General features: G+C 42.5%; 1 protein-coding gene across 1 annotated transcript in view; it reads left to right on the top strand.

Moving 5' to 3' along the window:
* LOC134668303 (uncharacterized) overlaps positions 1 to 14,749 on the top strand; it is a 29,362-nt gene extending 14,613 nt beyond the window's left edge. The window contains exons 14-28 of the mRNA XM_063525786.1: positions 44 to 197; positions 570 to 722; positions 1,579 to 1,731; positions 1,929 to 2,081; positions 2,454 to 2,606; positions 2,804 to 2,956; positions 3,370 to 3,408; positions 4,556 to 4,618; positions 5,608 to 5,643; positions 6,624 to 6,682; positions 7,328 to 7,470; positions 7,557 to 7,676; positions 8,398 to 8,646; positions 11,751 to 11,884; positions 12,965 to 14,749. Coding sequence (XP_063381856.1) covers positions 44 to 197; positions 570 to 722; positions 1,579 to 1,731; positions 1,929 to 2,081; positions 2,454 to 2,606; positions 2,804 to 2,956; positions 3,370 to 3,408; positions 4,556 to 4,618; positions 5,608 to 5,643; positions 6,624 to 6,682; positions 7,328 to 7,470; positions 7,557 to 7,676; positions 8,398 to 8,646; positions 11,751 to 11,884; positions 12,965 to 13,201 — 1,999 coding nt within the window. The 3' untranslated portion in view covers positions 13,202 to 14,749. The remainder of the gene's footprint in view (positions 1 to 43; positions 198 to 569; positions 723 to 1,578; positions 1,732 to 1,928; positions 2,082 to 2,453; positions 2,607 to 2,803; positions 2,957 to 3,369; positions 3,409 to 4,555; positions 4,619 to 5,607; positions 5,644 to 6,623; positions 6,683 to 7,327; positions 7,471 to 7,556; positions 7,677 to 8,397; positions 8,647 to 11,750; positions 11,885 to 12,964) is intronic.
* The last annotated feature ends 382 nt before the right edge of the window (positions 14,750 to 15,131 follow it).

Genomic DNA, 15,131 nt, shown 5'->3' with positions numbered 1-15,131 from the left:
AGTAACTTTTATGGCTTACTTATTGAATTATATTTTCGTACAGGGGTACGGCGAGCAGTCCCCGAGCCGGCTACATGGGCCACGTGGTGCGGCTACTGCGGACGATCGCTCCCACGCTAGAGGAACGGACTCCGGCCGCGGAACGATGGGCGGCGTCTTCCATAGAATCGCTTATTAAACAACTCGATACGCCTCTGGTACGTATACAATACTGACAAGGGGTACGGCGAGCAGCCCCGAGCCGGCTACATGGGCCACGTGGTGCGGCAACTGCGGACGATCGCTCCCACGCTAGAGGAACGGACTCCGGCCGCGGAACGATGGGCGGCGTCTTCCATAGAATCGCTTATTAAACAACTTGATACGCCACTGGTACGTGTACAATACTGACAAGGGGTACTGCGAGCAGCCCCGAGCCGGCTACATGGGCCACGTGGTGCGGCAACTGCGGACGATCGCTCCCACGCTAGAGGAACGGACTCCGGCCGCGGAACGATGGGCGGCGTCTTCCATAGAATCGCTTATTAAACAACTTGATACGCCACTGGTACGTGTACAATACTGACAAGGGGTACGGCGAGCAGCCCCGAGCCGGCTACATGGGCCACGTGGTGCGGCTACTGCGGACTATCGCTCCCACGCTAGAGGAACGGACTCCGGCCGCGGAACGATGGGCGGCGTCTTCCATAGAATCGCTTATTAAACAACTTGATACGCCACTGGTACGTGTACAATACTGACAAGGGGTACTGCGAGCAGCCCCGAGCCGGCTACATGGGCCACGTGGTGCGGCAACTGCGGACGATCGCTCCCACGCTAGAGGAACGGACTCCGGCCGCGGAACGATGGGCGGCGTCTTCCATAGAATCGCTTATTAAACAACTTATAGAATAGAATAGAATAGAAGAAATTTATTCAGAAAACGCTTAAATTTAGGTATTACATGAGACAACAGAACTAATTTATTATTAAACGTCACTGAAAAGGTCTCCACTCAGCGTAATGTCAAGATACCATCTAAAGATCTCGACGCTGGTCTTCCGTGGAAACCCTTACGAGAGAGCGCAACTATATGCTAAAGTACAAATTTTATATAAGTGTAAAAAATTTCAAGTAAATTTATTAAAGCTCTAATTATTATTCAATTAAAAACTAAAGTAAAACTAAAATAACAACCTACGGTACCTAAACAGTCATTCATTTGGTTTGGTTTATCTGGCATACAAGGTGAAATAAATTATTTAGCAGGCGTTCGTTCTAGTAGGGATGTCACAGTAGTAATAGGAGTATATATACCCAATAATTATATTTTTTGTAAGAATAAAATGTGTTTTTTGAATTTACATTTAAATGAACCAATTGATGGCGAGTTCCTTATAGGTGGAGGTATATTGTTCCAGCACTTCGTGGCAGAGTATTTAAAACTGCCACGAAATGCTGCGGTGCAATGTCTAGGGCAAAGAAGACGTATGGCTCCCCTAATATGGCGTTGTGAAAAAGTTAACTTTTCATAGAGGTAGGGGGGCGTCATTGGATGTTAACTTGATACGCCACTGGTACGTGTACAATACTGACAAGGGGTACTGCGAGCAGCCCCGAGCCGGCTACATGGGCCACGTGGTGCGGCTACTGCGGACGATCGCTCCCACGCTAGAGGAACGGACTCCGGCCGCGGAACGATGGGCGGCGTCTTCCATAGAATCGCTTATTAAACAACTTGATACGCCACTGGTACGTGTACAATACTGACAAGGGGTACGGCGAGCAGCCCCGAGCCGGCTACATGGGCCACGTGGTGCGGCTACTGCGGACGATCGCTCCCACGCTAGAGGAACGGACTCCGGCCGCGGAACGATGGGCGGCGTCTTCCATAGAATCGCTTATTAAACAACTTGATACGCCACTGGTACGTGTACAATACTGACAAGGGGTACGGCGAGCAGCCCCGAGCCGGCTACATGGGCCACGTGGTGCGGCTACTGCGGACGATCGCTCCCACGCTAGAGGAACGGACTCCGGCCGCGGAGCGATGGGCGGCGTCTTCCATAGAATCGCTTATTAAACAACTTGATACGCCACTGGTACGTATACAATACTGACAAGGGGTACGGCGAGCAGCCCCGAGCCGGCTACATGGGCCACGTGGTGCGGCTACTGCGGACGATCGCTCCCACGCTAGAGGAACGGATTCCGGCCGCGGAACGATGGGCGGCGTCTTCCATAGAATTGCTTATTAAACAACTCGATACGCCACTGGTACGTATACAATACTGACAAGGGGTACGCCGAGCAGCCCCGAGCCGGCTACATGGGCCACGTGGTGCGGCTACTGCGGACGATCGCTCCCACGCTAGAGGAACGGATTCCGGCCGCGGAAGGATGGGCGGCGTCTTCCATAGAATAGCTTATTAAACAACTTGATACGCCACTGGTACGTATACAATACTGACAAGGGGTACGGCGAGCAGCCCCGAGCCGGCTACATGGGCCACGTGGTGCGGCTACTGCGGACGATCGCTCCCACGCTAGAGGAACGGATTCCGGCCGCGGAACGATGGGCGGCGTCTTCCATAGAATTGCTTATTAAACAACTCGATACGCCACTGGTACGTATACAATACTGACAAGGGGTACGCCGAGCAGCCCCGAGCCGGCTACATGGGCCACGTGGTGCGGCTACTGCGGACGATCGCTCCCACGCTAGAGGAACGGATTCCGGCCGCGGAAGGATGGGCGGCGTCTTCCATAGAATTGCTTATTAAACAACTTGATACGCCTCTGGTACGTATACAATACTGACAAGGGGTACGGCGAGCAGCCCCGAGCCGGCTACATGGGCCACGTGGTGCGGCTACTGCGGACGATCGCTCCCACGCTAGAGGAAAGGACTCCGGCCGCGGAACGATTGGCGGCGTCTTCCATAGAATCGCTTATTAAACAACTTGATACGCCACTGGTACGTATACAATACTGACATACATTAATGATTCATGTTGCTCATGATGTCAAAACGTTAATTTGAGTTGCATAACATCAAACTCGGGTAAATCCAACTGTCAGATTTTGCGATTTTGGTATATTTCCTAAATGGTCGAATGGATTTATCAGAGTTTGAAGTTAAGCGACACATTTGTCCTGCGATACATTAAGAATATATACAAGTATCAAAAGTAAACTAATATAATTTTTTAATTAAAAGTGGAAAAATTCACTGTGTGGGACTTGAACCTGCGATCATCGGATCGCTAGTCCGGTGCACTTCCATCTGAGCTACCAAGACTTTACCCAATACTGCGAATATTTCCACCATATATGAGCCTTAGTTTCCAAAGTTAAATACTGACACGAAATATTTTTTTTCCATTCCAGGGCGGCTACTACCCCTCTGACAACACGTATGAAGTCGAGGTAAGTTTTAAATTGTGGTATGGTATTCCATCTGTCCAATTTCTTGGTTCAATGTGTATTTGCGTCTCACATTTTGCTTAATGAGAGAGTGAGACGCAATGACATTGGACAGGTGGAATACCATCCTAACTGACTTAAGACATTCATTGCTACTAAGTGCTACAGGTTACGCTCGTAGCGCGTAGTCACGTTTTCGCCGTATGTAGCGCGTCGTCGTTACGAACAGTGTACCCGACTGTCGGGCTCTTGGCCCTGAATGTGTTATAAAACGGACTGTGTCTACCTCGCGTTATCCCGGCATTTTGCCGCGGCTCATGGGAGGCTAGGGTCCGCTTGACAACTAATCCAAAGAATTGACGTAGGCACTAGTTTTTACGAAAGCGACTGCCATCTGACCTTCCAACTCAGAGGGTATGGATAATTATTTATATTATATAGGGTGGCTAAAAAATACTTATTTTTGCATTTCCGTTGCCAGGGAAAAGTAAAAAGTTACTCAGTATAATCCCAAAACCACCCTGGCAACGGGAATGCACTTATTTTTTAGCCTTCTATTCTATATATAGCCTTCCTATCTATAATATATATGCATTAGTGATGTACCGACAATTGATTTGGCCGACTAGCCGACTAATCGGCGCTCGGATGGCCAATTAGTCGGCCGACTAGTCGGCCGGATCATTAGTTTCGTCTATGTTCGGTTCAGATGCAAACGTTTTACCCCTTTCGTCGCGCTATTCGTCATATTATTTATGAATAGTAACGCTAAAATACATAAATAACAAATTCCTAAGGCTATATTTCATAGGATAACCGGACAATCGGATAAGAAAGCGACCAAGCGGTCAATAATTCGAACATAAGTTTTTAAGCACCCTAAATAGGAATTTGGATACAATAGGTGAAAAGCAACACCTATTTTACTACTACAAGTAGTCGGCGACTAGTCGGTACATCCCTAATATGCATGGGTTAGTTCATGAAGTTTATATATGTGACGTCCCACGGCTTAAGGTACCTTATGGAGGTTGGCGCTTACGCTATTATTAACGCCGCTCCAATATTATTGCGGCGCTATGCGACGTAAGCGCCAGCCGCCATAAGGTACCTTTTGCCGTGGAACGTCACATATAAGCTTTTGTTTCAGCCGGAGGGCATGGTCGAGGTGGAGACTCGTCTGTACAATCTCTCTAATGTGAGTAATACTAATGTAAGTAAAATAAGGCGAATATAACGAATAAATAATTGTGCTTAATATAAAAACCGGCTAAGTGCGAGTCGGACTCGCGCACAGGGTTCCGTACCATTACGCAAAAAACGACAAAAAATCAAGTTTGTTGTATGGGAGGGAACTTAAATATTTATATTATTTTGTTTTTAGTATTTGTTATTATAGCGGCAACAGAAATAGATCATCTGTGAAAATTTCAACTGTCACGGACTCGAGTTACAGCCTGGTGACGGACAGACGGGCAGCGGAGTCTTAGTAATACGGTCCCGTTTTTGCCCTTTGGGTACGGAACCCTAAAAAGTATAATATTAAAGACGACCTATTACCAGAGACGCCTGGTAAATTAGTTTCTTGTCTATCTGTATCCACTTTTTATCATTTTAACTTCACATAGCTAGAAGGGTTGCTGGCCTTATTAAAACTATCTTTTCTGGCATAAAAACTATTCTTGGCTGTTTATTCTCAAAAAACTTATACTATATTCAAATACATCCACTTTGTCAGTAGAAAAAGGCCCGAAATTCAAATTTGTAAATCTATATATTATATTTGTAAATAGAAAAAATCGGAAGACAACTCCTACATTTTTAAATTGCCGTTTTTTTCTACTGACTAAGCGTCAATTGCACCATTCTACTAATCCAGGGTTAACCGGTTAAACCCAGTGTCTAATTGTAGGCACTGGTAACCATGGTAACACCAGGTTTAACCGGTTAACCCCGGGTTGTGAATGGTGCAAGTGGCCCTAAGGCCCCCCCCCACATCTAGCGTCTTTCGAGCGTCGGCGTCTACAACTCTATGGCCGCTGCTCGACGCAACGTCGACGCAACTGCGCAGCGACGTCTTTTTCCATAGCGCTGACCAGACGCCGACGCTCGTAAGACGATAGATGTGGGGGGGGCCCTAAGCTTCTTAATAATCTTGTATTGAATTGAACATGGAACTTATTCTTCTCTATTTCCCTTCAGTACAGCGACTTCGCGACCGATGAAGATTTGAGTGAGGTACGTGTGTGGGCTATTGGACATAGGCTAGACTGCTAATCCCAGCGCGTGTATTGCACAACAATTTACAACTAATATTACAAGCGGAGCTGAAAATAGAGTTCTGGTATAGAGTAAGTAAGACGAGTGCTCACACAAGAGTGTAGCACCGACCGGAAACTCTTATGTTGTTGAGATTAGAGGTTCCGGTCGGTGCTACATCCATTGTCACTTGACAGTACTACTACTACTACTTAAAGTACTGATAATTCCGCTACTCGATGCTAGATGTCGACTATGAAAGTTGCTATGGAAATACTAATATTTCTGGGACCAAAACTGATGTACGGAGTGAGCACTCTTGTATTACTATATTTATCTATGGTTCTGGTTTTAATACTCGTATTAGCTGGAAATTGTTGAGCTTACACTTTTCGTTCGTCGCGACATCTAGTGTCAAGTAGCAGTACTGATAAATAAGCGCGAGGATAGAGAAAAAAAATACATAGAGGGCTAACTCCATACATCAGTTTTAGTACCAAAACGACTATTATTTTGGTAGTCAACATCTATCATCGAGTAGCGGAATTATCAGTACTGCTACATGAGAATCAACGCAACGACCAAAAAGTCTAATGCTCGACAATTTTCAGCGAATATTATAACCGAATTAACCGGAACTCTATTTTCAGCTCCTGCTTTAGGTTGTAAATTGTTGTTCAATACAATTTTCGTGAGTCGCGACACTAGAGAATTCTAGTATCAAGTAGCGGTACTGATAATTCCGCTACTCGACGCTAGATGTCGACTGCGAAAAAGATAGTCTTTTTGGTACCAAACCTGATGTATGGAGTGAGCACTCTATTCTTACAATATTTCTCTATGGCGCTGGTCAAGGGGATTGGCGGTCTAGCGTTATTAGTCTCTGGTGTGGGTAAAATGTGAAGAGTTTCAACTGTTTTATTTTGATCGAGTGTGTTTTAAATTGTTTTTTTTTTTAGGTTGCGTCGTCGGCCAACATGAATAAGTTTTTGGAGCTGTCCAACCAGCGCATGTGCGAGTAAGTATAGTTTCTTAGTTGATTTGTTACACAAATATATTAATGTTCTAGAATTACACCAAGAGATCGCTGCAGACTTGCAGCGATTTTGATAGCCCACGCAGTGCAAATGTTATTTTAAGCGTCAATATTCTATAACATCTTCGTCACGTTATGACATTTAAATAACACTAGCAAAATGAAAATCAAAACTATGAAAATCGCTGCAGACTTTTCTTGGTCTAACTCTAGCTTTATGTAAAACAATGTGACATACAATTTTGTATTGACCCACCCACAACACCACCGCAACGCCACCCATGAAAAGGTTAAATAAATAAATGTGTGTATGTGTAATGTAAATGTGTATACAATGTAATGTAAAATCGGTGAAGTCCTAAACTGAAAATCGTAATTCAAGATCAAAAAAAGTAGGACCATCTTGCCACTTTTTACTAGCGCGTCTTGTATTTATGTAAAAATAAGTAAATATAAGTACTTTTTTAAATTGTAGGAGTAAAATTACCAATAAATAAATTATCTTAGCGTGTTTATTTAAAGGAATTTACTATTTTACTAACAAATTATTGCAGTGGCAACATTCACTTACTTTTTTGGTCTTGAATTACGAATTCAGTTTAATTAACCTAACTTTATATTCTGCAGCCAATCAGACATGTGGGACGACGCGCCAGAAGGCGAAGCGGAGGAGGAAAGAGACAGAGATAGGGAAGACGACGCGGGGGAAAAGGACGACGACGACGGCGAGGCGAGAGCCACCGTGCACGACGTCCTTGCTCCTGTTAGCCGTGAGTATACAGTGCGGGAGGGAAGGGGACAGAGATAGGGTAGACGACGCGGGGGAAAAGGACGACGACGTCCTTGCTCCTGTTAGCCGTGAGTATACAGTGCGGGAGGGAAGGGGACAGAGATAGGGTAGACGACGCGGGGGAAAAGGACGACGACGACGGCGAGGCGAGAGCCACCGTGCACGACGTCCTTGCTCCTGTCAGCCGTGAGTATACAGTGCGGGAGGGAAGGGGACAGAGATAGGGCAGACGACGCGGGGGAAACGGACGACGACGACAGCGAGGCGAGAGCCACCGTGCATGACGTCATTGCTCCTGTTAGCCGTGAGTATACAGTACGGGAGGGAAAGGGACAGAGATACGGTAGACGGACGGTGTGCAAACACAAAAACAACGTAATTGTGTCACTGAAATATAATACATCAAACCCTTGCGTTTTCAGTATGATAAAAAAAAACCGTTTACATATATCGCTGGCCCTATATTACAGGGTTCTATGTTTCACTTTTATCGAATTGAAATTTGAACATTATTATAGTGACATCAAGTCGAATTTCAACTATCTTGAAAATGTAACATAGAACCCTGTAATATTGGGACAGCGATATAGTGCGCCATAAAATAATAGAAATTAAATAAAATTAAACTAAAAAAATCCGTACTAAAATGTTGCCATGTTTAATCATTTCACGTCAAAAATGTGCCAGTTGCGTAGAAAGTGGCGCCCTCATTTTACTTATACTATTTCCGTACAGGGCGGGAAGAAGTTGATAACTCGAGATATTGTACCGAAGGAATTTGAACTTAAAATAAAATGACATAAGGTTCAAATTTCTTCAATTTTTTCCTGCCAGATATCAACTTCTTCCCGCCGTGTACGGATTCATGTCGCACCGTAGTGTATATAATATTCAATTTCTCTTCCAGCATGGGAAAGCTCGTTCGAGGAATCCAACATGGCGGGCGAGGGCTGGGCGCAGTTCTCGGCCGACGCGTTCGGCGCCCCGATCGACCCGTTCGCCAACACCGACGCGTTCGCCAAATCAGACGCGTTCGCTAACGACGCGTTCGCCAAGTCGGACGCGTTCGCTAACGACGCGTTCGAGAAAGACGCGTTTGCGAGTGCTGCGTTTAAGAAGGAATTCGATGCGTGGCGCTATCAAGATAAGGGGGATGGTAACTTAGTTTTTTTATTTTATTGAATACATGCTGTAGTGAATGTAAGGCATGGTATGCAATGTAGAGGAAGGGTACTGTACGTTTAGTTTAGCGTTTAACGAAAATCTTATTTTTCATGATTTCTTCTTCATATTTTGACTCTTATCAATACATAAAACAAAAATATAAAACAAAGTCCCCCGCGACATCTGTCTGTCTGTATGTTCGCGATAAGCTCAAAAACTGCTGAACGAATTTTCATGCAATCAATAGAGTGATTCTTGAGGAAGATTTTGGTGTATAATTTGTTAAGGTTTTGTGTAAATTGGTTGAACTACCCGTGAAAAGCCGTGCAAATCGCTAGTTTATAATACTTACAACAATTAAACACCTGGCTGGACCGGCTGTTATAGCGTAAAATGGTATAGAATACACTCATTGTCAGTCGTGCTGTTCGCATTTTTACAAATAAAACTACACCTTCAGTTGGTAACCTATCTATGTATCTTTAGGTATTGGAATAAATTATATTGTTTATTTTGGGTTTCACGGGCCTATAGATCCCGATCTTTTGATAGGCTTGCGTGGGGATATAGATCCAACACGTAGAGGCCCCTTGGAGAGCTTTAATGTCATGTAGAACGCCTGCTGGAACCCGTTCACATTGAAATTGTTCATTATTATTATTATTATATTAAAAACCTTTAGATTACAATAGATTAAACATACAAATTATGAACTAAAATAAACCTAAGAATGAGTAAAACTAACTTAACATAACTTAGGTATTTAATGATTCGGTTAAATTATGTTCTAATGTATGGGCAAGAAAAACTAATTATAGCCAGCATTCTATGAATGTAGTATGATACCTTTGGGTATGGTGCTTTACGCACACTAGCGTCCCTCCCCCTCCCCCTGACGCAACCCCCCCTTTTAGCATGAAATATGTCCCGGTTTACGGTTTTTTTTTATTTTTGAGAAAAGTATTAGAGTTAGGAAATAAGTGTCAAGGTAAGAAATAATCCTTAATAAATTTTAAACAAAAAAGGTTATATACAACTTTTTAGTAAGACTCACCATATTCATGTATTAACTTGTTGAAGTTCATTATAAGTTAGTACGTGATAGTACTGAAAAAAATCTTATACGGAAAATAAGCTTGCAAGGTTATTGTCCTGTATGATTTCTTTTAGTACTATCACGTACTATGTTATATTGATCTTCTGCAAGTTTTTCAACAGTTAAATTTTGTCGAAGTTCATCTAGCCATAAAATGAATATGGTGCGTCATATCAAAAAAATTAATATAACCTTTTTTGTTTAGAATTTAATAGGGAACATTTCTTTCATTGACACTTTTTTCCTATATTGTATACTTTCCCCAAAAAACAAAAAAAACTCCCAACCGGGACATATTTATGCTAAAAGGGGGGGGTTGCGTCAGGGGGAGGGGACGGGACGCTAGCCTGCGTAAAGCACCATACCCAAAGGTATCATACTACATTCATAGAATGCTGGCTATAATTAGTTTTTCAAAAAACACAATTTGACCGAATCATAAATAAAAGTAAACTAAATCTGCGCTCAAATGGCTCCATAAGCCAGTTGAGGGTAGATGAAAACATTACATGACCAAATAGATTAAAGTCAGGTCGTTCAGTGACTGATCCAGGCGGTTTTGTATTTTATACAGGGTGGAAAGGCACGACGATCCTTCCCGGAAGTATTAAGTCGTTTAAGTGATACAGAGCAGATTGGTAATGGTAAGAATCGTTAATTGAGTAAAAAATAAAAATACCAAAAGTTCTACTTTTTAACTGTGGTGATACTGATAACCCTATAGCATGTGCACATGACGGCTAGGTTAAGGATCTCCGTCGGGAAAGCTCGGGACTTCACGTTTTTTTCCGATCGTTGACAGAATGGCAATGATGTATGAATGACGCATAAATGACAAATAAATCAAATGAATGCAAAAATATTACAAACAATTTTATTACTTCCTTAGATAATTACTTTTTGCCAATATTTAACACTATCTTCTCTTCACATACGGTTTTCAAATGTACCTCCGTGTCTTATAATGTACGCCGCAGCCCGCACCCGAGCCCGCGCACATTGCCCACGTGTCATTTCATTGAAGAAGAAAGAGAAGAGTTTTGTAGTAGATATTTGATAATGTTCCTCATTTTTCCTCCGCAGATTGTCAAAAGCAGCAATTAGCCTTTAATGTCTCATTTCGTCCGCAGTTTCACATTCCGTTTGGTACATTCTTTTACACAGTCCCACAAATTTAAATAACCACGAGCATCTAACAACGGTATTTTTATTTGAAGAATATGACATCGTCTATGACAGACGTCTTGTCTATTTCCTACCACGGAAGAAGGTTTGTTAGTTAGGTATTTAAGAAGTACCTATTTATTCTTGATGTATTCTTAGTAGATATTTCATTTTTGCAAATTCATTTGGTCTATCAAACACAACCTACATTTTTTTTTTAGATAGTTTCCAATTATTCGAAAATATGTTTGTGAAACGTGTTATGAAACTAAAACCTTTTTATCAGTCAAGGAAACCAGAGATATTTATAAGACGATTGCGAACTTTTGAGTGGTTGTCAATGTCACAATTTAAACTGTCGTTGTAAACAATGTTGTGGTTAGTATTATTAATATTAAGGAATAACATAACTACTTCATTCAAGTATTGAACAAGTGGAACCACTAAGAAAGCGAAAATCCTGCAACGATTCTTACCGTGTTGTAAGCAGACCTAAGAATAGTTGGATGGCAACAAATTAGTACAATTTCCTGTCGTATGCAGATTGTTTACTAGTAAGTTCATTGACCTTGTCACCTGTTAGGGTTAGAACAAAGTAGTTTTTTGCATGGATGTTTAAAAGGCCATAATTTAGAAACGGTTGCCCATATTAACATAGTTTCTATGGAGAAAATGTAGAGCTTAGGCTAAACAACCCGCCTTTTGCGGAAAGGATCGTCGTGCCTTTCCACTCTGTATACAGGTATAAACTACCCGAAAATGTACAAATTGTTTACTTTTATTTAAATACATAAAGATACAGACTATAGTGATATGACTATGTCAATAAATTCCAGATGTAAACGGTACTAGCGGTGTAGAGCAATCCCTCCACGACCTACGGCTCGATGCTATGGATAAACCACTAGATGAATTAAGCAGCTCTCTGGCCGACAACCTCCGTACCGCTATGAGCTCTATGACGCCCGAGGTAAGGTCTAAAGTAAGTTGTATATAGAATGGTACGAGCGTAGAGCAATCCCTCCACGACCTGCGGCTTGATGCTCTGGATAAACCACTAGATGAATTAAGCAGCTCTCTGGCCGACAACCTCCGTACCGCTATGAGCTCTATGACGCCCGAGGTAAGGTCTAAAGTAAGTTGTGTATAGAATGGTACGAGCGTAGAGCAATCCCTCCACGACCTGCGGCTTGATGCTCTGGATAAACCACTAGATGAATTAAGCAGCTCTCTGGCCGACAACCTCCGTACCGCTATGAGCTCTATGACGCCCGAGGTAAGGTCTAAAGTAAGTTGTGTATAGAATGGTACGAGCGTAGAGCAATCCCTCCACGACCTGCCGCTTGATGCTATGGATAAACCACTAGATGAATTAAGCAGCTCTCTGGCCGACAACCTCCGGACTGCTATGAGCTCTATGACGCCCGAGGTAAGGTCTAAAGTAAGTTGTGTATAGAATGGTACGAGCGTAGAGGAATCCCTCCACGACCTGCCGCTTGATGCTATGGATAAACCACTAGATGAATTAAGCAGCTCTCTGGCCGACAACCTCCGGACTGCTATGAGCTCTATGACGCCCGAGGTAAGGTCTAAAGTAAGTTGTGTATAGAATGGTACGAGCGTAGAGCAATCCCTCAACGACCTACGGCTCGATGCTATGGATAAACCACTAGATGAATTAAGCAGCTCTCTGGACGACAACCTCCGTACCGCTATGAGCTCTATGACGCCCGAGGTAAGGTCTAAAGTAGGTTGTGTATAGAATGGTACGAGCGTAGAGCAATCCCTCAACGACCTATTGATAAACCACTAGATGAATTAGCTGTCATTCAAAATCCACAGATAAAACACAGACGACACGAAAACGGAAATGCTTGCAGGTAGGATTCTAAATTTAAAATGAATGACTACATTTATTTAATTATTTGAAGAGGACGGATATATTAAAGACGTAGTTTGACGAAACGGATCAATCCTCAAAGATCTTACTAAAGGACTAGGTCGATTAGCGTAAGAGTTTCTTTTTCTTTATTTTTTTTTCTTTTTTTAGGTAATAGCAAACATCGTGAACGCAAACATGACGCCCGCGCTCGACGTTCCGCTTGACGTACCCAACGCGTCCAACCCCACAGATGCGTCCAACGCGTCCAACACCAAGGAAACGTCCAGCACGTCCAGCACGCCCAGCACCGCCAACGAACCATCCAACACACCAAGTGAAAGTGAAAAAGTCAGTGATAATGATTCTAAAGATCAAAATCAGGTTCAAGACCCCTCCGAGAGCTGATCCTCTCGTGGTGCGTAGTTTTCAGTGGCGGAGCGTCCGTAACTCGACTCCGCGGAGGGAGTTGGGTGCAATCCTACAGGTATCGAAGCCACATTATCGGCTTGGCATGACGCGTCGCCACTGGTGGGTCGAGGGCCCCCTATCGGCAATACGTAGTAAAAATGGAACACAGAAAAATGATAGTGATAGGTTTTCACCACTTTCGAGTCTCAGGGTTCTAAATTTGCCAGCCAAAAAGCGTCTTTGTGGTTTGAAATTTAGAATTTAATTTTGCTCGAGAGCTTAAAAACCATATTGGTATCTTGTGTCTATTTTCACTTCGAGCGCCATAGACCCTCGGTCGGCAAAGATGCAATACTTAATCCCTTGTAACTCTGAGCCATAAATGTATGACTCGTTTGGTCCTAGGCATGGTATCTTTGCATGCTTTACAGCATTTATCTGAATAAGGTAACCATTAGTAATTCTTATTGCAATGTGATAAGGTCTTCTAATGGGCACTCTTGTTAATCTGCGAGTCTTTCTTTGTATACAGTAAGCTGCAGAGATTGATGACCTCCCTGCAAACAAGTTTTTTATCAGCTTACTGTATTCTTAAAAATCTGAAATAGCACCAGCTTCGCACATAGCCAATAACGTTTTATATCGATATTTTTAACACCTGCCTTAGACTTGACGTGTCATACATTTATCATTCCAATTTGGCAATATTTCGCTATGTATAGCTGACTATTGGCTGTGTTTCTAATTATAATATACCTGGGAACAGTAGGGCTGCGGCGGGTCCGAGCCTAGAGCCTTGCGGTACTCCGTGCGACAGGCGACGATAAATTAAACTTTATTGCTTTGTCAGAAGGTTTCTTTTTCTGTGTTTTTATTTATAACTATAAATTGTTTTGTGTTGATACGAATTGGTACAATATTTTGGTCATGGTCAGATTTTTACTTCTATTAACAAGAAATCAAACAATGAGATAATTTGGAAAAAGCTATAACAACATAACTTAGGAAAAATATTTTTTCCGTTTGGAACTTAAAGTAACAAAAAAAAAACAGTTGATTCGGTCTTTCGACCAATCATAAAATGGCCGAATTACCTATTTAAGTGTTTTTTCTTTGCAATATTTTAAAATCCGAATAGACTATACTTAAAACGCAGGTAATGCTTATCAATAAAATTAGTTTTTCTTTAATTTTTCCAAGTCTCGTCGCACGGCACGTCCGTGTGTAGTCGATCAACGTTTGTATATAAATGTATAGGTGTAACAAATAATATGGGCAATTGAATCGAGCTTTATATTTGTAAATATTTGGCACGGCTAGGCCGCAAACGAGCTTCACGATGACGTAATACTTTAACGGGTAGCTTTTGAACGCCATATGTTGAAAATGTCACTCATACGCCAACATCATAGGAGCAATTTAACATAAACCTTATTTGAAAGCGTGAAGGCTATAATGAAAGCGTAAGCCGTAAAAGCCCCTGTACACAATGGCCCAGCGTGGGCCAGTCTGGGGGACGCATTTATATTGCTATCTCATTCTAAGGCATGGCTGCGTCCCTTGGACTGGCCGGCGCTGGCCCATTGCGTACAGGGGCTTTAACAACTTCTTTCCTTTCTCTTTTCTCTGTGTTGTGGATATGACTAAACGTGACTTTTGTGTTGTTGGCGTTCTATAACTTGCCATTAATTTTGATGTATCAATGAAAACCACACACTTTTAAATTTAGCTAATGAAGTTTATGATAATTTTGAAAAAACTAAAACTCTTATTCTGCGTAGCTTTGCGGAAATCCATATTAATTGAAACATATATTTATTTGCTAATCCGTGATCGTTAAATTCTGCGTTTAATTTAAGAGATTTTGATGCTTATTTATACGTTTATCGTCTTCAGTGCTAACTCAAATAACAAACATGTTTTCGTA

The sequence above is a fragment of the Cydia fagiglandana genome, chromosome 10 (assembly GCF_963556715.1).
Source record: "Cydia fagiglandana chromosome 10, ilCydFagi1.1, whole genome shotgun sequence".
Lineage (NCBI taxonomy): Eukaryota > Metazoa > Arthropoda > Insecta > Lepidoptera > Tortricidae > Cydia > Cydia fagiglandana.
The sequence above is the reverse complement of the archived record's forward strand: the minus strand, read 5'-3'. Positions and strand labels throughout refer to the sequence as shown.